At 44.6% G+C, this 25,275-nt stretch overlaps 2 protein-coding genes and 1 pseudogene across 7 annotated transcripts in view; 1 reads left to right on the top strand and 2 right to left on the bottom strand.

Annotated features, from left to right (window-relative positions):
- The window catches only part of Ferry3 (FERRY endosomal RAB5 effector complex subunit 3), a 37,563-nt gene extending 35,326 nt beyond the window's left edge, over window positions 1–2,237 (bottom strand). Inside the window, exon 1 of one of the 4 annotated variants that reach the window (XM_050121994.1) lies at window positions 2,085–2,237. The gene's annotated coding sequence lies outside the window, so the exon portion shown is untranslated. Of the gene's footprint in view, window positions 1–2,009 lie in introns of all 4 variants that reach the window. The other 3 variants (XM_050121995.1, XM_050121993.1, XM_050121996.1) reach the window with 3 other exon arrangements.
- Window positions 2,238–2,561: 324 nt separating this feature from the next.
- Window positions 2,562–15,966, top strand: Rad51ap1 (RAD51 associated protein 1). Of its 3 annotated transcripts, none has more exons than XM_050122039.1 (9): window positions 2,562–2,692; window positions 5,325–5,380; window positions 6,589–6,727; window positions 8,761–8,870; window positions 10,706–10,792; window positions 11,521–11,658; window positions 12,672–12,830; window positions 15,072–15,212; window positions 15,821–15,966. In XM_050122039.1, the coding sequence occupies exons 1-9, from the start codon at window positions 2,676–2,678 to the stop codon at window positions 15,964–15,966; spliced, it is 993 nt and encodes a 330-aa protein (XP_049977996.1). In that variant the 5' UTR covers window positions 2,562–2,675. The 3 variants fall into 3 exon arrangements, with proteins under 3 accessions (XP_049977996.1, XP_049977995.1, XP_049977994.1); XM_050122038.1 differs by having other exon boundaries at window positions 11,518–11,658; window positions 15,075–15,212; XM_050122037.1 differs by having other exon boundaries at window positions 11,518–11,658.
- A 349-nt stretch (window positions 15,967–16,315) lies between these two features.
- On the bottom strand, window positions 16,316–17,526 carry LOC126488512 (prothymosin alpha-like; annotated as a pseudogene).
- Window positions 17,527–25,275: the final 7,749 nt, after the last annotated feature.

Raw genomic sequence — 25,275 nt, 5'->3', positions numbered from 1 at the left:
CTATAGAACGAACAAAAAAAGCCATGAGCCAACGTCCACAGGAAACACGTTTCTCTATTGCTGCCACACTCTAAGACACAGCCCAGCAGCACGCAGACACCGTGCCCATGCGATTAGGAACCAACTATTCCAATTTCTACTTAACTTCCATTTCGTTTTAGACATGCTCTCACTGTGCAGCCCAGGATAGCTTAGGACTCACTATGTAGCCCAGGCTAACTTCAAACATTAAATCTTCCTGTCTCAGTGGCCCCCAACCTCCAAGTGCTGAGATTATAGGTGCGCACCACCACAAGCAGACTATTCTAGTTATTCTTGTTATTTCTGCACACTGATTCTTCATGACAAAAATAAAATGCTTCTTCTTCCTTTTGTTAAAGTTATTTTCAGGGCACCAATATGCTCGGCAAGTACTTTTATTCCTAGGCAGGAATAAAAAATACTTAATCCACGGGAAGGCAAGGAGATGGAAGCAAGAGGATGCTTAGGAAGAGATACGGGGTGGGGGTGCAGGTGTGGACCTTATGGAACTGGCAAAGGAGCCAGACACAACAGCGACCCAGTAGAATCTTGAAGATGCTAGGTATGATGGTTGTGAGGTGCGACAGGAAAAGGGGGAGGAGAACACAGGAAAAATCTCCAGGTAGGAAGCACACGTACAGGAGAACAGACCATACATTGTGTCAGCCACAAGGCAGGCTGGACACTATTCAGAGGAAACGTAGTAAAGAGAGTAAGAATAAATATCCCTTAAAGATGTACTGACCTGCCTCCCAGCTATGCTTCCCATTGCTAGGAAAGCAGTTCTAACAGTGTTTTCTATCTAAATCGTGTACCCTTGCTTTAAAAAAAAAGTGTGCGTGTGTGTGTGTGTGTGTGTGTGTGTGTGTGTGAGAGAGAGAGAGAGAGAGAGAGAGAGAGAGAGAGAGAGAGAGAGGTGTGTGTGTGTGTGTGTGTGTGTGTGAGAGAGAGAGAGAGAGAGAGGGGGGGGAGTCCTGGAAGATACAGTGCAGGCTGCTGTGGAGAAATGTTATAAATGATCTTATCCAGCTGTGGACTATATTAACCTGCCAGGTGAGATGTGCCCCCCTGTCGTGAAAGTACCCAATTTGCTCTGACTGGATTTGAGGTCGGCTCCATAGGAGCAAATCTAAGTCTGGTTCTGTAATCCTGGTCGAAAGCCCACAGATCATAGGCCCTAGAAGGAACCTAAGTGCCATTGTTCACTAAAATTGACCGTGGCAAACCACCATCTAAATACTGATACCAGTAGATAATGCTACTCTCGGCCTTAAACAGAGAAGGGTCTCTTTCCAGTGAATGCAGAGACTCACGGTGCTGAGAAGTGATGGATGAGCGCTCAGCCCCAAACAAGACATTTATAGCACCCGTTCTGAAGGCTCAAGGAAAACACTAGCAGAGGGAGTGGAAAAATAGAAGAGTCAGAAGGTAGAAGGAGGGACGACAAAGAGCCAATGTCTGGGCAAGACCCTGCCATTGCGGTAACAAACTCACTGCGGCTTCAGATGCCTGCTCTGGGTCTGCATAAGAACAGGCCCCTCAGCAGCTAAGGGAGGACTCGGCGCCCCCCCCCCCCGCCCCCGCGCCTTACTAAGGTTAGATTCGGGGAACGGGGAGACATCCTCTTCAGTTGTGTCCACTGGTGCCCCCACCCGGCTCCAACGAGTAGTTGCATCCCAATGCTCACACAGCAGGACTGGTTAAGTGAAGGGGGGTCACAAACCCAAACCAAAAATTCCATGAATCTGGAAAGTGCCCCGGTATGGATGTGGTGGTTAAAAGGGATGGGGAAGTTAGTAGGGATGGGAGGTGGGTATGGGAAGGCGAGGGAAAGAACAGAACACAAACAATAAAAATACATAGCTTCATGTTATTAATTTGCCTGTGGGAGTCCATTGCTCTCGGGATAAATTAATCTTAACCCAGTTTCCATCTCCGGATCCTTCTCTGGGTGTGCCTACACCCTGCCACACCAATATGCAACCTACAAAGTTAGTTTTCCGCACAGACTGAACTGTCAACGCCAAGCTGCGCTCCCGCACTTTAAATAGTCGCCAGCAAACCTCCTCGGATTCTTTAAGCCTGCAATTTCACTGGGACCTCCACGGCGAAGGGGCGTCCTCGCGGTTGGCATGGGCTCACCCCTTTCCTCAGAAGCCAAAGCGCACTTGGAGCTGTCAACCACGAACTGCCCAATAAATCAGCTGACTTCTTGCTTGTTTTTACAGCCAGCGGATTCGCTTCGGCAGATTCGCTGTCCTCTGCTCCCCTTTCCTCAAGCCCCAAGGAAAACTCCGATACAATAGCTCCTTTATTCCATTACTCTTCAGTCGTTATAAAAGTTGGAAGAGTGTTACTAGTTTTATACTCTACTTTAGAGTCGGTACCAAATCGCCGCGGTGTCGAAAGTGCAGCGGCGAAACCAACCCTGGGTCCGGGCCCACGGGATCCGGAAAGACGGGCACAGGAAAAGGTGTGTGAGCGCAGGCGCGCTCTTCCCAACACGCAGGCGCCGCCTCGGGCAGGCGAGCGCTGATTGGCGGACTGCAGCCGCGGGGCGTGGGGCGCGATGTCTGGTTTTGGGCGGGAATTGAAACCGCCAGCGCCGCTCGTCTGCACCCGAACGCTACAGCTCTAGGGTGAGGAAGGGCACCATGGTGCGCCCTAGCAGGTGAGTAGTTGGTGACGTCCCTCGGGGCGGGAGACGCTGGCGGCCAGTGTCACCCAGGGCTGAAGGAGACGGCCGGGTCGGCTGGAGGGCAGCGGGTCGACGGGATGCCCGTGTCTGGGGCGAGCCCCCCGCTGCTCGCAGTGGCCGGCCTCGACCCCGCTTCCCGCCCCTCGGCGTGGCGTCGCTTTGCAGCCGTCGCCCGCTGTCCCGCCCTAGTCCAGAGAGACCTGGCCCCCAACCCCCCCAGGCAGAAAGGTCCGTTTAACTAGACCTTCCAGCTCCTAGGTAGTAGTGGATGTCACGTTGGCACCTACTCCGTGATCGCAGCTGGGGTGCCAGGCCGTCCATCCGTTCCGTAGAATTACTGAATCTAGCTGAGGCTATGGCCCAGCGGTCGAGTGATGAGAGGCCCTAGGTTCAATCCCCAGTACTGCACAACCAAGCAAAAATAAACTGGCTGGATTCACCTAGTCCTGCCCTGTGCTAAGTACTGGAGGTTACGCTTTAGTGGAAGATGGGGCGGGGACAGAAAAACCACCTCAGTGTAACATAGTAGGAAGCGGGGAAGCCTTACGTTAAACAGAGTGAGAGGGTCCCCTAGGGAAACGTGAGAGGAAATAGAAGCGAAGGCCCTGAGCTTGACCACGATTGAGAGACACATTGAAGCTGTGGTAGGAAGGCCGATGGATCACCAGATTGTGATTTGGCGTGGTGTGTGCGTGTGGAGCTGGAGCAGGTGAGTCTGGGTTCTTCTGACAAGTGGGAATGGAGATGAGGCACCAGGGGAAGAGTCCAGGTGGACTATGGCCTGAGCTGCATAGTGGATGACCTCTGTGTTGACTGAGAAGGGGAAGGGGATGGTAATGAGGTTTAGAAGGTGGGACCAGATTTCCCGTGTCTTACGTGGTGGAGTTGAAAGGGGATGGGCATGCAGATAGCGAAGACCTAAGGCTTTTGTTTGGGATAGTAGCAGTCCGTGTGGTCTGCAGGCCTCTAGGGTGCCCCAAATCCTCAGGCCTGTGAGGTCGTGGCTGTGGTGTGTGTGTGTGTTGTACGTGACAGGGGTAGGAATGGTAGTACACATTCCATGTCTTGACTGTGGAGGTCAGTGGATGGCTGTGGAGTCATCTCTCTCCTTCCACCTTGTCACGGATAGCAGGAGTTGAATGAAGTTAGGTCATTTGGATGGCACAGCGGTGAACTTTACCAGCCAAGCGTCCCTAGCCTGTCACTTTTGTTACACTCGCCTCTGTCCTTGGCACGGCCATGGTGTGATAAGACTGTTGGCACCGCAAATTGAGGCCCTGGCAGCACACTGTGATGGCCGTAGTTACTGCAGTTTCTATTGCCGCGTACGCAGATTTTTAAAAAGAGCATTTTTGGGCAGGAACGATGGCTCATTGGTTGAAAGAGTGCTCAGTTTGCTGCACCCGCTTCAGACAGCTCCAGGGGATCAGTGCCTCTTCCGGCCTACACATTCAATACATGCACACAGGCACACACATGTACACATAATTAAAAATCATTTTAAAAAGTAACGGTTTTCTGACAGGTAGTTTGTGTTCTGTGAACCAATTAGAATGAACACATGTGTTGTAACTTGACCTCAGTGTACTTATCTTTTTAGTAGACTTTCGGTTTTATTTACTCATTTTCAATCCCAGCGTTTTTAAAGATGTTGTCATATTTCGTGCAGCTGTCAAATTGTTAAGGTCTGAAGAGTGGGAGAGTGACGTGTACACCTTCCCTTTCACGTGGGTGAGGCTACAGGAAGGCACACCCAGTGCCTCTCCAAAGGAAACACTTGCAGATGTGAGGTCTGAGCAGGACAAGCCTCTCACAGAACTATTTTTGCTTGAAAGAGCAGGCAGCTGATAAATGACCTCATTGACACGGGGCATTTCATAGACAACAAAAAAGAAAACTGGAGAGCTTTACATTTCTTTCCTAGAGGAGGGAAATTAACCTTTTCACATTGAATATTCTCTTCTGCCTACTTAGTTCCTACAACGACAGTAGGGACGAACTGTTTTAAAGTGTCCATCCCATTAAAAAAAAGCATTTGGTATTGTAGAGAGATTTCTCTTAAATACTCATTTTATTTTTAGGGGTGTGGGGGGTATATGTACATGAGTGCAAATGCCTGAGGAAGCCAAAGGGTTTTTATCCCCTAGAGCTGGAGTTCCAGGGGGTTGTGGGCTCCTGGCGTGGGTGCTGGGAACCAGATTCAGGCCCTCTGAAGGAGCAGTACATACTCTTAACCACCATGTCTCATCTCTGAGAGATTTTTTTTTAATGTGGTTAAAACTGAAGCAATACTTTATAATGTAAGCAAAGAACGAGCACAAAGGGATTTATAAATGCCCAGTAGCCATTCAAATATAAGTCTTAGTTGAAAATCATTTGTATTCTCCTTACGTTGGGAGTTTCCTAAATTATTTATTTTCCATCATGTCTATTTGGTATGGCTTTGGCTTTTTAGCTGATAACAAGGTTCTTAGTGTTAAATGCAAATAATATTTTGGGTTGAGGTACTTTTAAGAGACTCCAAAGACATTTTCCTTTCCTCAAGACTTAATAACTTTAAGGTGAAGGTATAATTATTAATGAAAATTTTCTGTCTTGATCATAGAAATAAAAAACCAGTCAATTACTCACAGTTTGAGGACTCTGGTGGTGACTCTGATGGTAAGTAGAGCTTTTTACTTTGCTTCACAGATTGAGAAATGTATTTCCTCAGAGTTTATTATTCATGGGTTAGATACAGAAAAACTAAAACCTGAAAGCTTAGACTTAAGCTTTGCTGTATTACGTTTGTTTCTGTTGTTAGAACTTTGACCAATGTTTGAGAAACATTTCTTTAAATTACAATCAATGTATTAGTAGGATGCTTTTTTCCTCTGTGTATGGTTGGTGTGCACGTGCACATGTGCATATGTGCTCACGCTGGGGACCAGTCCTAGGGCCTCCCATATGCTGACTGATATTCTGCCACCGAACTATAATCTCATCCTAGAAGTAAGTCATATATTTCCTCAGATCAGCATAGTTTCCTTTAAGTCAGACACTTTAGTAATTTCTCTGTTCAGAGATAGCTCTTGCATTAAATGTGTCTGCAGTTTGAGAAAAAATAATATAGAAGATAACTTTTAACTTTCTATTATTGTCAAAGGTATGTGACCAGGTACTTATAGATTGCCAGTTGTGTTCATGATACCAGGTGAAGTGGAATGTGCAGAAAGTTATATATCTTTATGTGCAAATATCAAAGAAATAAATGTTAACAAATTCTTTTAAAAAGTATGTGATCCTGCAGGTACATTCATGTGCCATACATGGGTATTTTTGAGTATCCCTAGAAGAACCACAAGAGTTTTGAGGACTTATCGGACTGAAAAGGCTGAGAATCAGCAGTGGGTTGGGAGAATTCAGCAGATCATAGGTGGGCCGGCGGTGTCCTACAGACATTTGCTGCTAATGCGGAGACACTTTGCCTCGCCAAAGTGCTTCCAGTTTTCTTGGGCTTGGCTTTTTGCTAGAGATGAACCTTTGTAAACATCCTGGGCTACACTGTGTAGTTTAAAACCATTTCCTCCCACTTAGTGAGGTGACTCTTACGATTTCCTAATTGTTCTATGGCATTTTAGTTAATTGTTATAGCTGACACTTATGAACTTTCTTAATTTATCTTTGTAGTTTTTAGTTAATTGGATTTTGATGAGTTGATATTTTTAAAGACAGGCACCGTTCATCTTGAGGTGGATGGTAAAAGTAGAGACAAATTGTTTTGATTTTTAAGGTGTAGAAATTAAATATAATTGTGCATAAAATGTAGGTAAATGAATTTTAGCTGCCAAGAAAATAATCTTTCTTCTTTTAAATTTATATAAAAATAGATGATTTTATTGAGGCAACCATGCCTAGAAACAAAAAATCCAAAACTTTGACAAAGGAGTTAAAGCAAGACAAACCAAAACCTAAGTTGAAAACTCCCCAGAAAGAAGACATCCTACCAGCAAAAGCCCCTAAAAAAAGGTGAGAGGTAAGACACAGGAAACACATGGTCCGACAGCTTTGTTCATTCAGTACCTCAGCTTAAATGGGAATTTGAGCTAGTGGATTGCCGTTTGTGGCACAGGGAGGTGCCATTAAGTGCTTTCTCTGGCTTGAAAAATAAATCACAAACATAGAAAACCTGGGGTTTTTTTTGTTGTTGTTTGTTTTTTTTTGTTTTGTTTTGTTTTTTGTTTTTGTTTTTTTTTTTTGAGACAGGGTTTCTCTGTAGCTTTGGAGCCTGTCCTGGAACTAGCTCTGTAGACCAGGCTGGTCTCACAGAGATCCGCCTGCCTCTGCCTCCCGAGTGCTGGGATTAAAGGCGTGCGCCACCATCGCCCGGCTCTGTTTTTTTTTATTTATTTTTTTTATTATTGTTTTTGTTTTATTAATAACATTTTGTAACATTAAATAGTGATGTTACTAACCCTGCACCTATTTCTGCCCCTTCAGATCTCACAAAGATTCTTTGCTAAAAGAAAGAGTAAGGGCAATTTTAAGACAAGCATTTTAAACCAAAACAATGCCCTATAGTGTCTAGACTAACCCTGACATCTCCATCATTTGGTGCCAAGAAGGAGAAGACTGTCCCAAGGGACCTCCAAATTATAGTACAGAAAGGATATGAGTAGGGAATGGGCAATGTTTTACTGTCGTGGGTCCTCTGTGAAAAGTTAGTTAGCATTGAGAATGTCATGCTGTTTGTATCTACTTTTAAATGTCATGAATGGAATTTTAAATATAAGACAAACTCAGCCCATAAGTGGGAAACGATATTTGCAGATACAACTTAAGTAACTTGGATCCAAAGTATATAAAGAACACTTGAGCTCTATAGTAAAAAGGCTAAAGTCCAATTTCAATGTATAAAATCTGAATAAGCATTTCTCCAAAGGTACAGAAGTAATCCGCAAACAAACAAGAAGATGCGTGCCATCATTAGCTGCCAGATAAACAAAAGTAGAAACCACGGTGTGACAGTTCTCACCCACTAGGTGGTGTTGATAAGTGTTTATGAAGATGTGGCAAAATAGGAATCTGAATCCATTGCTGCTGGTGGGATTGTAAAATGGTGCAGGTACCCAAGATAATAGATGAGCATTCTTCATTATGTTAAACATAGACCTGTTCTATGCATGGCCTAGGTAGTACTCAAGGAAACTGAAAATATGTCCATCATGTCAGTGTTCATAGCATGCTCATAGGAAAACAACTGGGTGTCTGTCAGCCAGTGATTGTTAGATAAATGAGTTCTCTGTTCAAGAGAAGAGGAGGAGGAAGAAAACCTTTATAATATACGAATTATACCTCAATAAAACCTTTTTACAGTTTCATACAAGCATAGAATTATTAAGGCCATATTCATCCCCACCAGTATAACTTAGTTAAAAAATAAGTTCTTCAAGGTCCATTTCAGTTTTCTTCCCTTTTGTGACTTTTCCTCATCTGTCTTTGTGTTTTCCTGTTATACTCATTAGAACTGTTAGTCAACTTGAGCAGGAAGGCTTTACAGCCTGCCTTTTTGGGGCTAATTATTGGTATGGCTTTTTCCTCCTCCTTTCTAATTCACCTTGAAGACTCCTTGAGGGTACTTTTAGTATTCCAGCCAGATAGTGTCTTTACACAGTATGTAGCAGAATATTTGTTAAAATCTAGATTGGGAGAACAGAGTAAAATTACATCTGCCACGTCAATGGATGAGATGAAGGCTCTCTGGGAGGGAGTGATGTTTGAACTGAGTCTGTCTTAGGGTAAACCAGAGCTTTGTAGGCAGAACTGATAGTGAAGAGAAAGGACAGTGGCGGGAACAGTAGTCACCAGAAGAGCGGGCTACTCCGGCCACACCTGTACTCTGTGTAACACAGCCTCGTCCATTTTAGGAGTCTCGAGTCACATTTTTGGATAGTAGTTTCTCTTAAGTATTAATATAGGAAAATCTGAAACTTTGTAGATTTAATGGTATTAGTACTCTAATTAAAATTAAAACCCCATTGTTATTTCTGCATCTATTTTAGGATGGCTTTAGATGACAAGGTCTTCCAGCGAGGCCTAGAAGTTGCCCTGGCTTTATCTGTGAAGGAACTTCCAGCAGTCAGCAACCAAGTGCAGAACTCTCAAGAAAAACGTAGGTCTATTTTCTGTGTGACTATCTTTAAAAGCATCTTATGGTTTTTGTAATCGTTTTTTAGGGTAGGCCTTCACAGAGAAAAGAACATAATTTGAGCTATAAAAAGAGCACTTGACAGAGGACCCCTGTGGGTTGAATTTTTTATTATATCAGTGTCCCACAAGTTTATTTCTTTGTTTGACACAGAGGAGCCTAGGACTTAGACTGTGAGGTGGGCTGCTTGGCAGCTTGGTGCTGCACCGTAAGAGTCCAGTCTGATCAAATGCTCTGTATGATCCTAACAGCCCAATCCCATGGTGCTATGCTGTAGAGTCCAGTCTGATCAAATGCTCTGCGTGATCCTAACAGTCCAATTCCATGGTGCTACACTGTAGAGTCCAGTCTGATCAAATGCTCTGTTTGATCCTAACAGTCCAATCCCATGGTGCTATGCTGTAGAGTCCAGTCTGATCAAATGCTCTGCGTGATCCTAACAGTCCAATCCCATGGTGCTGTGCCTTAAGAGTCCAGTCTGATCAAATGCTCTGTTTGATCCTAACAGTCCAATCCCATGGTGCTGTGCCTTAAGAGTCCAGTCTGATCAAATGCTTTGTATGATCCTAACAGTCCACTCCCTTATCTTTTACATCTAAATTTCTTGACCATGACCTAATGGTGATAATTTGTGTGATCTATTAAGATTAGCGGCACTAACCTTCATAGACGCTCACTAGACTTCAGAGTATGACTTCTCAATTTCTCTGTGATTTTTCACCTTTGAATATTTTTTTCTGTAACCTTGTAGAATATGGTGATCTGGGTGTGGCTTTTACTCTTTAAAAATCAACCATTTTGATGAGGAAGACTATTAATCATGAATTGTCATGTACTATATCTAAAATTAGAGGACAAGGAGTCATCTCAGAAGACTCTGGAATGTATAACAGGAATTTTTCTTGGAAGTAGCACTCACTGAATAATGCTCTTCACAGCATAAGGACTTAATGTCATATCAATATCATCATTTAAAGGTCCCCTACTTGCTTGAGTTGATTTGTTTTATGGTGCTGAGGCTGAAACCCAGGGTGTCACACCTACTGTGTAATGCATTGTCTTTAGGCTGTAATGATTGGAAAGAGTTTGCATCAACAGCTTTTCTGTTGTGATGTAACGCCATGACCGAGAACAGTTTATAGAATACGGTTTATTTCGGCTTGGGATTCCAGAGCCTTAAGAGTTTATAATGGCAGGGGGAACATGGCAGCAGGTGCAGAGCAGAAAGCTGACTGATCACCTTTCTGTTCACACCCAGGGAGCTGAGAGAGTGACCTGGAAGGGGACTGAGCCTATAGAGTCTCGAGGCCTCCAGTGACTTCCTTCCTTCAGCAAGGCTCCACACCCCAAACGGTGCTGCCAGTGGGGCTCAAGTGTCAAATGTGTGAGCTTATGGGAACAGTTCTCAGTCACGCACCACAGAGCTTAAGTTAGCATGAGCATGGATTTGTCCATACAGAAGTGATACTTATTGACTGTATGTGGTCATATAATAAGCAGTTGCCACTTGAATTTAATCTTCCACAATTATAGATAGGGAAATTAAATCTAAAGGTGATAAGCAAGTTTATATATGGAGTCTGACTATGAACCATCACCAAGTTTATATATGGAGTCTGACTATGAACCTGAGTCTGATGTTAGAGCCCAAATTCGTGATATGTGCTAGGTCCTCCAAGGAAACTGCTGGGCTGGTCCATCCCAGTCTGTGTTCGTATGTTTCAGTGGTCATTGTTCTCCTTTTTAGACTCTGAGTGATTAGGATGCATCTGAAGTTCTTTGCTTACTTCCTGTGCTAGGCACTGACAAGCAAGGTGATAGGAAAACAGAAATGATGGATAAGTCTCCTCCTGTCTCTAACTGCAGTGTAACCAGTGATAATTCAGGTAAGTTTTGATGTTGATAGCAGTTCTTTTTATTCACAGTGCTATTTTTCTAACTTGTGTAAGTTATCGCGCCTGTAGCTAGAACAAGTCTTCCCGTGTCCCAAGGCTCTGTCTCCTGGCCCTTGTTTCTCTGTACTTTGGTCTTACTCTGACTGCAGATCTACTTTCTTCCCCGCTGGGCAGTCATGACTGCTCAGGCCCTTCATCTACAGTAAGTGACCACTCAAGGGCTGTGTCTCTAGTACCATCTGCAAAGTTCTTTGACAATGACTCTTTAAGGTCTCAGAATAACCCTTTTAAAACCTAAGTCTAAGCCGGGCAGTGGTGACACACCTTTAATCTCAAATCACACATTTGAGAGGCTGAAGCAGATAGATCTCTGTGAGTTCAAGGCCAGCGTAGTCTACAGAGCTAATGCCAGGACAGACGCCAAAGTTACACAGAGAAATCCTGTCTCAAAAAAAAAAAAAAAAAAAAAAAAAAAAAAAAAAAAAAAAAAAAAAAAAAAAAAAAAAAAAAAAAAAAAAAAAAAAAAAAAAAAAAAAAAGAAAAGAAAAGAAAGAAAGAAAGAAAGAAAGAAAGAAAGAAAGAAAGAAAGAAAAGAAAAACCAGTCTATTGCCAAGAGACTGATGATCTTCATCCCAGTGGCCTGTATTGGGAGCAGAGAAGGGCAACAGAGTTAATAGAGTCTGCCCAGAGTTCTCACTGCTGTTCCTGTCTGCAGAAGATTTGGACAAGATGATGGAGGAGAGGGACGCTGGCAGTGTTGAAGGGGAAAGAAAAACATCAAAATCTGAGGCTCAGCGGAGTAGGGTGCCTTCGGAAAGCAGCAGTGCTGGTGACACTGAGCTGGACAGCGCCACTGGTAAGTTCCGCCTGCTTCAAGTTAATTCAGTGGGAATTCAGTAAAAACTTGGAGAGCAGGATGTATGCAAAGCACTCTGTTGAGCCTTAAAGTCTGTAAACTCATATAGAACAGTTAAATTGAGCTTGGCCACAGAGGGAGAAACTGTCTAGGGGTAACCTTTAAGCCATGTCTGGACAAACAAGCAACATTGGAAAAACCAAGGAATGAAGTCACACTTGTGACTGAGGGAAAGGCATGAGCAGTAGGACAGACAGACAGTCAGTGGGATCTTGGGGAAGAGGCTGGAGAGGCAGCCTGTGCTGCTACTGGCTGTGGAGCAACTCTTAGGCGGTTCTAACAGGTTTCAGCTTTTCTATAACTAATAGAAACTTAGGAAGTATTTTGAGTTGAAAGTGGTATGAAACGATTTTATTATCAGTTATTTTCAGACTTAGTAGAAATTAGGGTGAAGGGAAAATATGGTGACTTTGACCATATTGTAATGTGTTAAAAATTTAAAAGAATAACTATATGTTAATACCAGTCAGATATAGTATTTTAGATTTTAACCTTCTGTCAACAAATAACATACCTGTTCATCAACACTCATAGAACAATGATTGGCGCTTATGATGTTTGCTGTAATTTAGGTGCGAGGCAGATAGTAAGGAGCAAAACTGCTCAAATTCTAATGAGGGGTTACAGGCGGTAAACACACAGGTAATGTTTTTAGAGCGATGGTATGCAAGTTGAGGGGCCTCGGGCACCTCAGTGGTAGGGCACTTGTCTAGCAAGTGTGGATTCCAGGGTTTGAGACCTGGAACTGTAGAAAATAAAGCACTACAAAGGAGAAGGAAGAGTGGGCTTATAAAAGGCTGGTGGGAATGAGGTGGGATGTGTAGTGGTTTTTTTTTTTTTTTTTCAGAGGCAAGAGCATGCTTGTATGTCAAGTGACGTGAGGCCATTGCAGATGAGGCAACAGAAGTCTCCATTTTTAGGACAAAGACAGAATATGTAATTGTCTGTTTTAGGTGAAGATTCAGAAAATGATTCTAATTTTGAGGACAGTGAAGGAAGTGATGAGGACTTTGCAGTGAGGAAAGGTAAAGCCAGAGAAAAGAAGAAAGCAGTGCAGAGAAAACCCGTGGTAGAGAAAGAAAAGCAATCAAAACAAAAAAAGGAGACCTCAGGTAAGCCTGCTCCCAAACTCGTCCTGTTTTGTTGAGTCCTGTTCGTTGTGTTTCCAGATCTTCGCCTTTGTCCCCTGCAATATTTTGCTAATTCTCGTCTCTAGTTAAAAGGAATCGTGGGTGGGGAGAAAAGCTGAGAAGGCTGAGCTCTAGTAGCCACATGAGCGATGAGTGTGGGCCCTCCACTGTTAGCACACAGCCATCCCTGCCAATACCCTGCACCCACATCTACCCTCAACACTGACATTCAGAACGTCTCAGTATATGTTGGAACCTACACATCAGTGAGGGCCAGGAGCTCAATCCCAGGTTTGTTCATTCGGAGGCTGGACCATGCTGTTTGGCCTGCATGAGCTTAAGTCCTTGCTTTTCTGCATGACACAATCTCTGTTTTGAGGACTCATTTGTAACATCTTAGTGTCATTTTACAGTGAGAATTTGTGACAGCTTGGACGTGGAACACCTGTTTGTTTGTTTGTTTTTCAAGACCGGTTTCTCTGTAGCTTTGGAGCCTGTCCTGGAACTAGCTCTTGTAGACCAGGCTGACCTCGAACTCACAAAGATCTGCCTGCTGCTGCCTCCCAGGTATTGGGATTAAAGGCGTGTACCACCACTGCCTGGCTGGAACACCTGTTCATTATATTCAAAAGTTAGACTATTTTTGAACCTGTACTATATAATAGATTATTACAAAATGCAACTTTTATTAATAAAATTAGTTTTACTTATTCATACCAGTTTTTTGCCTTACTTTCTCAATCCTCCTGCCTCAGTCTTCTGGCAGGTGTCTTATCATCATGAGCCAGTAAGTTGTTTTTAATTTGAAAGTCACTTCTGAGAAAACTTAATATTGTGAACAGCCAGACTCCTTTTACATGACTGTGGGTACTGTTGAGGACCAGCCTCGACAAAAATACTTCTTACCACAGTAGGGGCGCAAGAATTGAAGACATATAAGTAAAGAATATGATGCATAAAAATAAGACAGAAAACATAGAAAGTATCACAAGGGCATTCCAGGGACTGAAATTCGTCCTTGTTTATTTTTCCACAGCTTCTTTTATACCCAGTGTAAACTGGGGAGGGGGGAGGAACAAAAGACTTTATTGAGATGATACAAAGGATAACTCACACAGTTGCTTTATCGCTTTAAGACACCAGATCATTAGCATTCTGTAGTCTAGGTAGCAAAGCTGCTCTAGGTCCGTCCCCAAGTGACCTCATAGTTACAGAAGAAGGAGCAGAAGTACATTTGCATATCCTGACCACCTGTCTTAATTTCAAAAGAGCCAAGCAATCACATCCTGAGTTGGGACATACAGCTATGTTTGTCAGTCTCCAAACTCTGACCTGCAGACAAGGTTTGGAAATGGGCCTGCATTTTTCGGTCTCCACAGGTACATGACCACACGCTGATTGTACTCCTCACCTCTCCACCCTTTTGACTCCCTCCACCTGCATTAAAGCAGTGCAGGAGCTTGTGCTTTGGCACGCTGTGTGCTCTACTCTCTGTTGAGAAAGTGTCCCTTCACTAATCTTCCCCCTCAGTCATGATTCCGCTATGATAATCAATCTCTACACATAAACACACAAGATTCCAAGGTCCCTTCCTACTGAGCATTCCTGGAATCTCAGCACAGTGCAATAGATACAGCTCTTCACTTTGCCTCTTCCCACTGATGTGCAGTGCAGGACAATAAGTTTCTTGAGAAAAAAACTGGCCATGTAGTGTGTTCTTTGTAACCCTATGGTCTTCAACACTGTGTCCAACACAGGCAGAAGAGTCAGTATTTGAAAATGACCTTTGAAGTCAAACCTGATTTCTGATTTGGGCGCCAACAATAGCTGTCCAGCTGCTTAACCTCTGTTAACCCTTATCTGACAGGGGGTTAGTAATCCTGAGGTGGGCATTGTCATAAAGGGTGGAAGATGTCTGGCACACTGCCTGGCAGAGAAATGCTAATCCAAACCATGTCCTTAGACTTGCCCTAAGTGGTGTTTGGGCTTTTGAGACCATCTCACTTTGTAGTCCATGTTGCCTCCTGCTTCAGCCTCTGGAGTACTGACTGGGAATTCAGGCAGGTACGGCCTCAACTTGATAGTAAATGATTTTTTTTTTTTTTGTAATCTGTGCCTTTTGAATTTTTTGAAAGGTATGAGATGATTTTTATACATATATGTTAGACTTTAATATTAGCTTCCTGTATGACAATTTTTTTTATGTTTTTTCAATGACTTCAGTAGGTGTGGCTCCAGCTGCCATCAAGTCACGATCTCCATCCTTACCCGAGGCAGTTGGACTTTCTTCAGAGGCCATTAGGAAACCAGCAAAGATGTGCAGCCCTTCAGCTGAAGTCAAGAGGCCCAAGTGGGTCCCCCCAGGTATGGTAACTTGATATCGAGGGCACCAGCTTAGAAAGCTGCCATTGGCAACTCTTTCTTAATCATAGGAGTTGTGTGTGAGAGGGTCCCATGTTATTTCATGTTCTCCAAACCAGTGTCGTAGTGTTTCGGCTCATTGTCTTACTATTTATTAGGCATCAAGGTTGAGTATGATTTGTTTTCCTTACTATGCAGTAAACAGACATTCTTATTTCTGAAGTCTGCAGATACATCCCTGACTATCAGAGTCAAGGGGCATTAGTGAAGATTTTTTTTTTTCCCCCTGGCAACAAAGTTTTGCCTCAAGATCTGCTGACCTCCACAGTTTCACAGAGTTCTCAGGCCTGGGACATTTGAGCATTGTAACATGTATCAAATATAAATGCCTTGGCAAACTTGTCTTTGTCTTTATGTTTGTTTTGCTGCACAGCCAGAAAAGTTGAAGACTTTGAAGGTTTTGGAGTTGGGGTTTCGGATTATAATGTTTAGCTTGCTCTATGCTCTTCCTGAGCACCAGTGTGGGTCATTCTTTGATCTGCTGCTGCGCCTGACGGGCTCTGTAGAGCAGAACAATACTTAGCCACTTGTTTGCCTCTGTTTTCTTGCAGCCCCCTCCGGAAGCAGAAACTCCAACAGTAGCCCACTGGCAGGAGCACCCACCAAGTCCCCAAGTCAGAGCCTCCGCTTGGGCCTCTCCAGACTAGCACCAGTTAAGTGTTTGCACCCAAATGCCACAAGTAGCCAAGTGCGGTAGCAGGAAAGAACCCGTGGGACCCTTGGTACTGCAAGCCGGTTGTTGTGTTCAACTTGTATGTGGAGGAGCCCTTTATTGAGTCCAACGAAGGATCTCTGCCTTTTTTGTGACTTTTTTTTTTTCCTTTTAAAGTATTTTTAAGAAAAAAAGGCAGGGCCTTGGAAGTTTTGTTTTTTTCCTCCCCTGTTGCAAGTTCCTGTTGTGATGGTTTTGGTGGGTTGATGAAGAGCGCATGTCATCTGTGGGTGGCACTGCCCGCTGTGGGCGGGCGGGGCCTGCTCCTCTGCTCGAAGGTGACCACGTTTAAATTCTGAGACGTGAAGTAGAGGGTGAACAGATCATGGCGGCCTTAGTTTAGCTTTTCCTTTGCTGTCCAGTCATCCTCGTCAGTCTTCTGCTTCTTGGTGTCAGCATCATCATCCTCATCGTCTTCAGCTACCTGCTGCCCGTAGGAGCCTCAGCTTCCTCATCTTCATCTCCATCTTCTTCCTCACCATCACCTTCTTCCTCCCCACCTTCTTCCTCTTCTCTGTCTATCTCATTGTCGGCCTCCTGCCCCCCATTTTCCTCATTAGCATTGCCATTGGCAGGTGCATCTCTTCCATTCTCTGCCTCCTCCACAACTTGCTTTTTCTCCTTCAAGTCCTTGGTGGTGATCTCGTAACTGGTATCCACAGCCACGTCTGACATGGTGGGGTACTCTGGTGATCCGCTGCAGCGAGGGCGAGAGGAATCGAGTTTGAGGACTCTGGTGAGAGAGCTGCCGGAGTCCTCCACGGAGGAGGAGGAGGTGGACAGGTGGGCCACAAAGGCAGCTGCAGCAGGCGCCAAGCAGGACCGGGAACAATGCCCTGTTTGTGATTCTGGTCTCAAAGCTTTTCTGTCTTTTAGCAAAGGGTTCTCGGGGCTCCTCATGCCACTCCTGGCACATGTGTGGTTACATGGTATGTCTCCCAGCTCTGTCTGCTGTACAGCACCCTGACTGAACTGTTCAGAGTGTCTGGGCTCCTTCAGGAGGGATTTCTAAAATTTTTCTCACCTCCATGTTTCTTTAGGTTGTTACTAGCTTGCTGTTTAACCAGGTCTTCCTTTGTAAGAATTCTTCTTGTGTACATACTAAAATGATGACTATACTGTAGCGTGTGTCCCCTACATGGGAACAGATGGTTATCTACAGCGGATAGAATTTAAAAACACTTTATGAACCTTCATTGTCAGAATTTAAATAAAAATGAAAATGTTAAAAGTGTGTTCTTTGATACTATGTATCTGTCTGTCTATGTTTTGATAAAATGAGTTTTCCATGGTCAGTGTAAGCCAGGGGATGCAGTGTCTTTATCACTGCAGATTAGCGGAGCCCGGAAGACTGGCTGTCAACTTGTCACCCCTATATTAGCCAATGCAGCTTTTCAGGAAGCTGAGATTCATTGTCAATAAAAGTAATTGTTTTTATGATGAGAATATCAACTGTTCCTGATCGCCTTTTAATAAAAAATGTAATGTTTACTGTCAAATGTTCAATGCCTTCCCTAGTTCTCAGCTGAGACATCTGCGTTACCACAAGCAGAAGCGGTTTTGAATTGCGATTAAATTGAGTATTTGCCTATTGCTTTTGTATATTTTTCTCTTACATCTTATATTATTCACCACTTTATCTGCTTCCCTGTCCCCCTTAAAACCCCAGTCTTCATAATGTTCTGTATGATTTGGGTTCTGGGTTTTGAGACAGGGCTTCCTGTTGTACCCAAGCTGTTTCTGAACTCGAGGTCATCCTGCCACAGCCTCCCCAGTGGTGCATGCCTCCATACCCACTGAGTTGCCTGGTACTGAGTTAATTTGTAAGCTTTGAGCACTAACAGTTCTTAAGTGAGTCATATTACTTTGTAGTTAAAGTTCCCTCAGAGGCTGGAGAGACAGCTCCATGCTTAAGAGCACTTGCTGCTCTTGCAGAAGACTCAGGCTGGATTTCCAGCGTCCACATCCAGTGGTTTAAAACGGCCTGGAACAGGCTGGGTGGTGGTGGCGAATGCCTTTAATCCCAGCACTTGGGAGGCATAGGCAGGCCTGGTCTACAGAGTGAGTTCCAGGACAGACTCCGAAGCTACACAGAGAAACCCTGTCTCGAAACAAAACCTGCCTGGAACTCTGGCTCCAGCAGATCTAACATCTTCTGGACTCCATGGACACCTGCATCCCAGTGGTACATACACTTACATACATACACTCAGACACACAGTAAATAGAAATCTCCCTTAGTGTGTTAAAACTTGCCTAGCTACAAGCATTGATAACCATCAGTTGTCAGCCTCGTCTTACCTTTTCCTCACCCAATCTTACCTACCCCAAACGTTTTTCTCCTTTGGCTCATGCCGCACCTCCCTGCCCACTCCAGCTTTCTGGCCGTGTGTTACCTTCCCCACTTCTGCGGCATCGTGTCTGTGCTTTAGACTGCATCTTGTTTGTCACACAACCTATTGCCTAGTCCACTGATAACTGATTTAAGTCAGTCTCTAGAGCAGTGGTCCTCAACCTTTCTCACACTGTGATCCTTTAATACAGTTCCTTGTGGAGAATCCCATCCATAAAATTATTTTCTTTGCTACTGTTATGAATCATAATGTAAATTTTCCAGTGGTCTTTGGTGACTCCTGTTGGACAGGCCCCAAAGCGGTCACGACCCAGAGGTTGAGAACCACTCTGGGTCTTTCCAGGTCCAGTAGCCAGCCTGCTTGCCCTCTTCCTTTTTTTTTTCCCCCATTAATTTTTCTTTTACTTTTGGAATAAGCCTACAGCGTGATAGGTTTCCGGGTATGGGTTTCATTCATGTTTCCTTTCGGTTGGTCCTCCCCACTTACCTCCCTGTTCTCTGGGTGCTGTAGCACAAATAATAAAAACCCAGAGACAGATATTGGGGTTCAACCTGAAGATCAGAAAAAGCAAAAGCAGCCTAGCCACTAGAGAGCTCTTTCTTTGAAATCTTCGGAATGAATGAGTTCCTGTCTCACCCCGCTTTATATTCCTCTCTAACGCTGGCACTAAAGGTGTGTGCCGCCACACCCTGCTGTGCATGCTGTGTCAGTAACAGTATGGATAGCAAGGGAGTAAAGAGCAGGGGCCAGGGCACAGGCCAGTAGACATGATGGGTCAGAGGAAGGGCAGGGCAGATGGAAGAGCAGCTTTGGGAAACCTGGTTGGTGGCATAGTTTGGTGTGACTGGGTGTGAGGGTGAGAGAATGGACTGTAAACCCTAGAACTGCACGTGGGCACCTGTGCTGACGGTGGTGCCAACACTAACAGAAAGCTATGTTCATTATATTCTTTTCACAGTAGCAAGGAAATAAACTCGGCATAGCGGCATCCAGACTTTGGGATTTTATTCAGCACTAACAAAGAATAATGTGAAATTTGCAGGAAAATGGGTGGCAATGGAGGGCTACTTTAAATAAGGGAGCTCAAGTAGCATGTTTTCTCATGACGATCCTAGCTTCTGTGATAGCAAATATGTATATCCTCTGCGGGGAGAAAATATGGGTGAAGACCAGGAAAGCGGGAGGCTCCTCCAGTTCAAGGTCAGCCTGGTCTAGTAGTGAGTTCAGGGCCAACCAGGGCTATGTAGTGAAACTATCTCAAAAAAAGTCCATGCATGAACAGCCCCCTGCTTACAGTCTACTCAAACACATTGCAGTCTCCTGCCCTCCACAAGCTCCTTCAGGTACTCGCTTGTTAAAAGGCTAAGGACCCATGATCCTCCTGCCTCTGCCTCCTTCAGCAAATCCTTGACCGCTTCCTAAATATAACTCCAGTAGCACAGACACTATGAGCAGCAATTAATAAATGGGACCTCCTGAAACTGAGAAGCTTCTATAAAGCAAAGGACATGGTCAACAAGACAAAACGACAGCCTACAGAATGGGAAAAGATCTTCACCACATCAGACAGGGGTCTGATATCCAAAATAAAGAACTCAAGATAATTGGTCATCAAAAGAACAAATAATAAAAAATGGGGTACAGCCCTAAAAGGAGAACTCTCAACAGAGGAATATAAAATGACTAAAAGACACTTAAGGAAATGCTCAATATCCTTAGCCATCAGAGAAATGCAAATCAAAACAACTGATAATCCATCTTACACCTGTAAGAATGATCAAGATCAAAACCACTGATGACAACTTATGCTGGAGAGGTTGTGGGGTAAAGGGAACACCCCTGCATTGCTGGTGGGAGTGCAAACTGGTACAGCCCCTTTGGATATCAGTAGGGTGATTTCTCAGAAATTTAGGAAACAACCTTCCTTAAGACCGGGTATACCACTTTTGGCTATATTCCTAAAGGATGCTTAATCATACCTCAAGGACAAGTGCTCAACTATGTTCATAGCAGCATTGCCTGTCATAGCCAGAACCTGGAAACAACCTGAATGTCCCTCGACCGAAGAATGAATAAGGAAAATGTGGTACATTTACACAGTGGAGCACTACACAGCAGAAAAAAATAATGACATCTTGAAATTTGTGGGCAAATGGATGGATCTAGAAAACAATATTGAGTGAGGTAAGCTAGACGCAGAAAGTCAAATGTCATATGTACTCACTCGAAAGTGACCTTTAGATATAAAGCAAAAATCAGCCTACAGTTCATAATCCCAGAGAACCTAGACAACAATGAGGACCCTAAGAGAGACATACATAGATAATCTACATGGGAAGTAGAAAAAGAGAAGATCTCCTAGTAAACTGGGAGCATGAGAGTCATGGGAGAGGGTGGAAGGGGAGAAGAGAGAACAGAGAAAAATATATAGCTCAATGAAAACAAAATTTAAAAAAAAAGGCTGAGGACTTGAACGCTCAAAACTCAACTCTGCTGCTTTTCAGTGAATCTCCTTGTGTCAGAGGCCTTGGGGACAAACCACTGTCAATTATAATTCCATAAGATGCTTTCTGAAACTTGGTACATCTCATGAGGAAATTCTATCCCAGGCTTTTATCTACTTCTACATACTGTTTTTGAAGGGGCTTGGAAATTTTCCAGACTGGTCTGTCCAACTTTAATCTCGGAGTCCTGGAATTTCATTCATATCTTGACTGATCCGTGAATTGGAAAGAGAAAATGAGGAGGGGGGGGGGGATGTGTTTTTTTCGCTTATGTGGATAGTTTTGGCCTTGACTGGGGTAAGCATATTCAGCTCAGAGTCACAAAAAGGGCCTAAGCCGTTTCTACAGCAACGGAAGGAGGGTGTGGTCCTCCCTCAGCTGGGCTGCTGGCTCACCCCAAGCCTCTGCCGAGGTCCCTGTCTGTGACAGCCCGATGCAGCTCCTCCCACTTCTTGCCCTCACCGGGACAGAGTAAGCCAGCGCCAGGGAGAAGAGGCTTGCGATGGGCACAAACCCTGAGCCAGCTAGGGCCGGGTCCACATGGGGCAAGTGGAAAGGGAGAAGGGAAGTAAGAGCGAGGGCTGGGCCGGGTGCGCAAAGAGGAGGAGTTTCCGGCCTTGCCAGGCGCAAGCTCGTGAGAATCTTGACTCTCCTACTAATGGAACATTGTGTTAGGGACTCCAGCGGAAGAAAGGCGGGCTGGAATCCAACAACAGGGGGCATGAAACTGTTCTTTTCCACATTTGTTTCTCTTTCACACACACACCTCAGTCCTTTGACACAAGAGTGTCCCGGGGAATGCATGACCCCCATGCCCAGATCAACTTTCCTCAGTGGGACTTGCTTGCACTGCCAAAAACGGTTTGTTTGAGGGGTAATGGGCATACAACTCTGACCGTTTAGTGTCTGAAATGTCCAGGCTACTTGGGGCTTAGGAAACGTCATCTTTTCAGACACATTTTTTAAAACGCCAGCTTCCACGATCTTACCTTTGGATGGAAACATTTCATAAGAATATCCTTTGTCTGGCTTGAGAGGTGAGATGGGGGTGGCTGGATTCTAACGAATCTTTAAACATGACCCATGGCTGTACTCTGGGAGTCAAGAGGCAGAGAAACAGGGGGATGGGTGGTAAGTTTGAGGTCAGCCTGATTAAAATAACAACATAGCAAGTGTCAGGCCAGCCCGGGCTACAAGAGTGAGATTCTGGGCCTGGCCTTACAGGTCCTGGGACTTAACCCTTCTCTATTTCAGTCTTTACCCAGAAGAAGATGGGAACCTGAAGGCCTGTCTGGCAGTATGCCAACCATTCCTCTGACTTTACCCTCTCCAACTCCATATTGTCTACACCTGAGCTAAAATGCATGCTTCTCAAACGTGGAGGATCCAGGGCAGCGAACTGTGGTTTTAGCTGACTTGAGCCCCCATGTAAGTTTGCTGTGAGCAGCTCAAAAGAAAACGATAGTATTGACTGTACTTATTGACTCACCAGAACCATCACGGGATACAACAGGCAGTGCCTGACTTAGCGATGATAACAAGACAAGACTCTCGGAAACGGTAGCCACTTTAGAAAAGATCACTGGAGCCAGGCGATGGTGGTGCACGCCTTTAATCCCAGCACTCGGGAGGCAGAGGCAGGCGGATCTCTGTGAGTTCGAGACCAGCCTGGTCTACAGAGCTAGCTCCAGGACAGGCTCCAAAGCCACAGAGAAACCCTGTCTCAAAAAAGATGGCTCAGAGGTTAAGAGCACTGACTGTTCTTCCTGAGGTCCTGAGTTCAATTCCCAGCAACTACATGGTAGCTCACAACCATCTGTAAATGAGATCTGGTGTCCTCCTCTGGAGAGTATATGCAGACAGAACACTGTATACATAATAAATAAAAATCTTTAAAAAAAAGAAAAAGAAAAGAAAAGATCACTGGAAAAGGAAAAAATAGAGTACAATAACCACAGAGCACTCTTACCCTGCCATGCCTGTGGGTTGTTCTATCATGCAAGAAGTTTGGGCAAAAGCCCACAGTCCACGTGGAGTGGAGTATACGCAGGGAAGAAAAACAAGTTTTTTAATGTTCTGAACACTCAAGAATTCTTGGAGAGAAAGGAGGATAGATTTGTTCTTTGTGTGTGTGTGTGTTTTTTTTAAAGATCGCAAAGAACGGTGGGGAGAATATCTTGTGTAATGTCAACTACCCTCCCCACAAATATTTAATAAGTACCTACCATAATGCAAATTAACAGCTGAGCGCAAAGTGTGGGCTATTGGGGAAAACTTCACTGTCTTGGGAGCACCCCAACACTGGCAAGTGATTATCAGGGAGTCACGGTCCCTGTACTACCTGAGGGCATGAAAGAGGGGGTTCCCCAAAATCTCCGGTCTTATAATTAAGTCACTGGACCATAAAGGATTCAAGGGCTCACGTAGAAGGGCTGAGGAGTTAAATTTGCTTTGTTGGGGCTATCACTTACGTAGTTAAATAATCATCTCCCTTTTTGAAGAAATGCAAGGAGAGTCACTGCTACCCTATTCTACCACCATATCTGCCCCAAAGGTAACCCCAAGATCATGAAGGTCAAGCCACTGTCAACTGCAGTAGAAATTATGTTTTTTTTTTTTTTTTTTTTTTTTTTTGAGACAGGGTTTCTCTGTGACTTTGGAGCCTGTCCTGGAACTAGCTCTGTAGACCAGGCTGGTCTCGAACTCACAGAGATCCCTCCCGAGTGCTGGGATTAAAGGCGTGCGCCACCACCGCCCGGCCTGCAGTAGAAATTATGAAATCACAACAGGTGACCTCAGACACAGTTTCCCTGTGGACATTCGTGTCCTTTATACACCGACCGATGCATTTGCTTAAAATTCCACACAATAGGATTTTAGTAACAGTAATGCTGACACCTCCGTGACTTCCAGATTCCAAACTTTCTGAGAACAAGAAATCCATTTTCCTTATCCCTCATCCTCCATACTTAGCACTGCTGTGGGCACTAGGCATCTGATGCTCTAAGTTCTCTTTTGAATTAATCCAAATGCAGCTTTCCCTTCTTCTAGCAAGTTTGTACAGAGGCTATTCAACAGAGACCAAGCACCACATTCAAGCTTGTAAGGAATTTAAAAAAGCAAATACCAACTCACCACTCGTGGCTCCACAAGACGCAGGATCAAAATGAGACAAAAATCTCAACGCTTTCCCAAGACAGTTAAGTGACACTAACACTGTGGACAAAGGAGTTCACACAGGAAAGTGCCGCTCAGTCTAGGAGGCAAGGGAGTGGGGTGAGGAAGGAAGGAAAGCCTGATCTGTATGTAAGATCATCCTTTCCATTTTAGAGCCGTTCTTGCTGCGGGCACCACTCCAGCTCTGAGCTAAGGTTATTATCCTCAATCATTCCTGTAACGAACTGTAAAGGAAAGAGTAAGTCATTCTGATTCATATTCTATGTAGCTCATTGCAAGTTCTGTGCGCTGTGCTTCCATGGCCTCCAGGACTCTTATGATGTGCTCTGCTGCTGAGTTACATCCCTAACCCTCAAGACATTGTATAAACATCGAAAAGCATATCATCATAGGGAAAGAAACTGGAAATATTTACAGTACTGTGTGTGTGTGTTCAGCCTGACAGTGGATTGTAGGGTTAGAATTAAAATTACCAGACAGGTCTGGGGAGATCATTTAGTCTGGTCTTACCAGCTTGCAGATGAGGGAATGGATTACAGAGACCAAATGGCTCCCTGGCCTCTTGGCAGCATGGAGATGAGGCCCCACGGCCCCTCAGCACCATCTGCAGGCCTTGGTCTGACTTTTCACCTTCAGCTGCCAGGGAGGGAGCCCAAAGAACCCCAACTGTTTATGAAGGACATACTCTATATCACCCACCTTCCTTGTGAAGTAGACAGAGAATGACATTACTGGACCTTGACAGGAGAAACTTTCTTCAGTTCTCCCCAGTGTGGGGAACTGACTGATGCTATGTCCAGTCGAAGGCCAGAATTCTGCCTATTTCATTTCTCAGTTTATTTCCTAGGCCAAACGTCCCTCAGTCACTGTCTTGGCTGTGTCCCTCACTATTGCCAATAGGTTCACAGACTGGCTTCCTCTAAACTGTGCCCATGACATTGCCATGGGACGGTCCAAAAACACAGAGCTACCATGGCAGTCTAAGTGTAGAAAGACCACACAGGTCACAAGACTAACCTGGTCTATGTGGCCCTCCACCTATCTATCCCTTCAGAACATCTCGGGGCTACTAACCGTCCCTGGAAAGGTCAGCAAATGATCCTTCATACTTGGCTCTCTGGGTGTCTTGTCCATCTGCTCTTCACTCGGTCCTCTATGCTCATTCCTCAAGGACAGTCTACTGTGTCTACCTGGGGCCTCAGACTTCTCACCACCCACAGAGTGTGCCCTGTATTCTGCACGCAATGCTGACAGTATCG

This window comes from Alexandromys fortis, unplaced genomic scaffold (assembly GCF_014885135.2).
Source record: "Alexandromys fortis isolate MF-2015 unplaced genomic scaffold, M_Fortis_MF-2015_v1.1 scaffold_208, whole genome shotgun sequence".
Lineage (NCBI taxonomy): Eukaryota > Metazoa > Chordata > Mammalia > Rodentia > Cricetidae > Alexandromys > Alexandromys fortis.
This window is presented reverse-complemented; position numbering and strand designations above follow the sequence as displayed.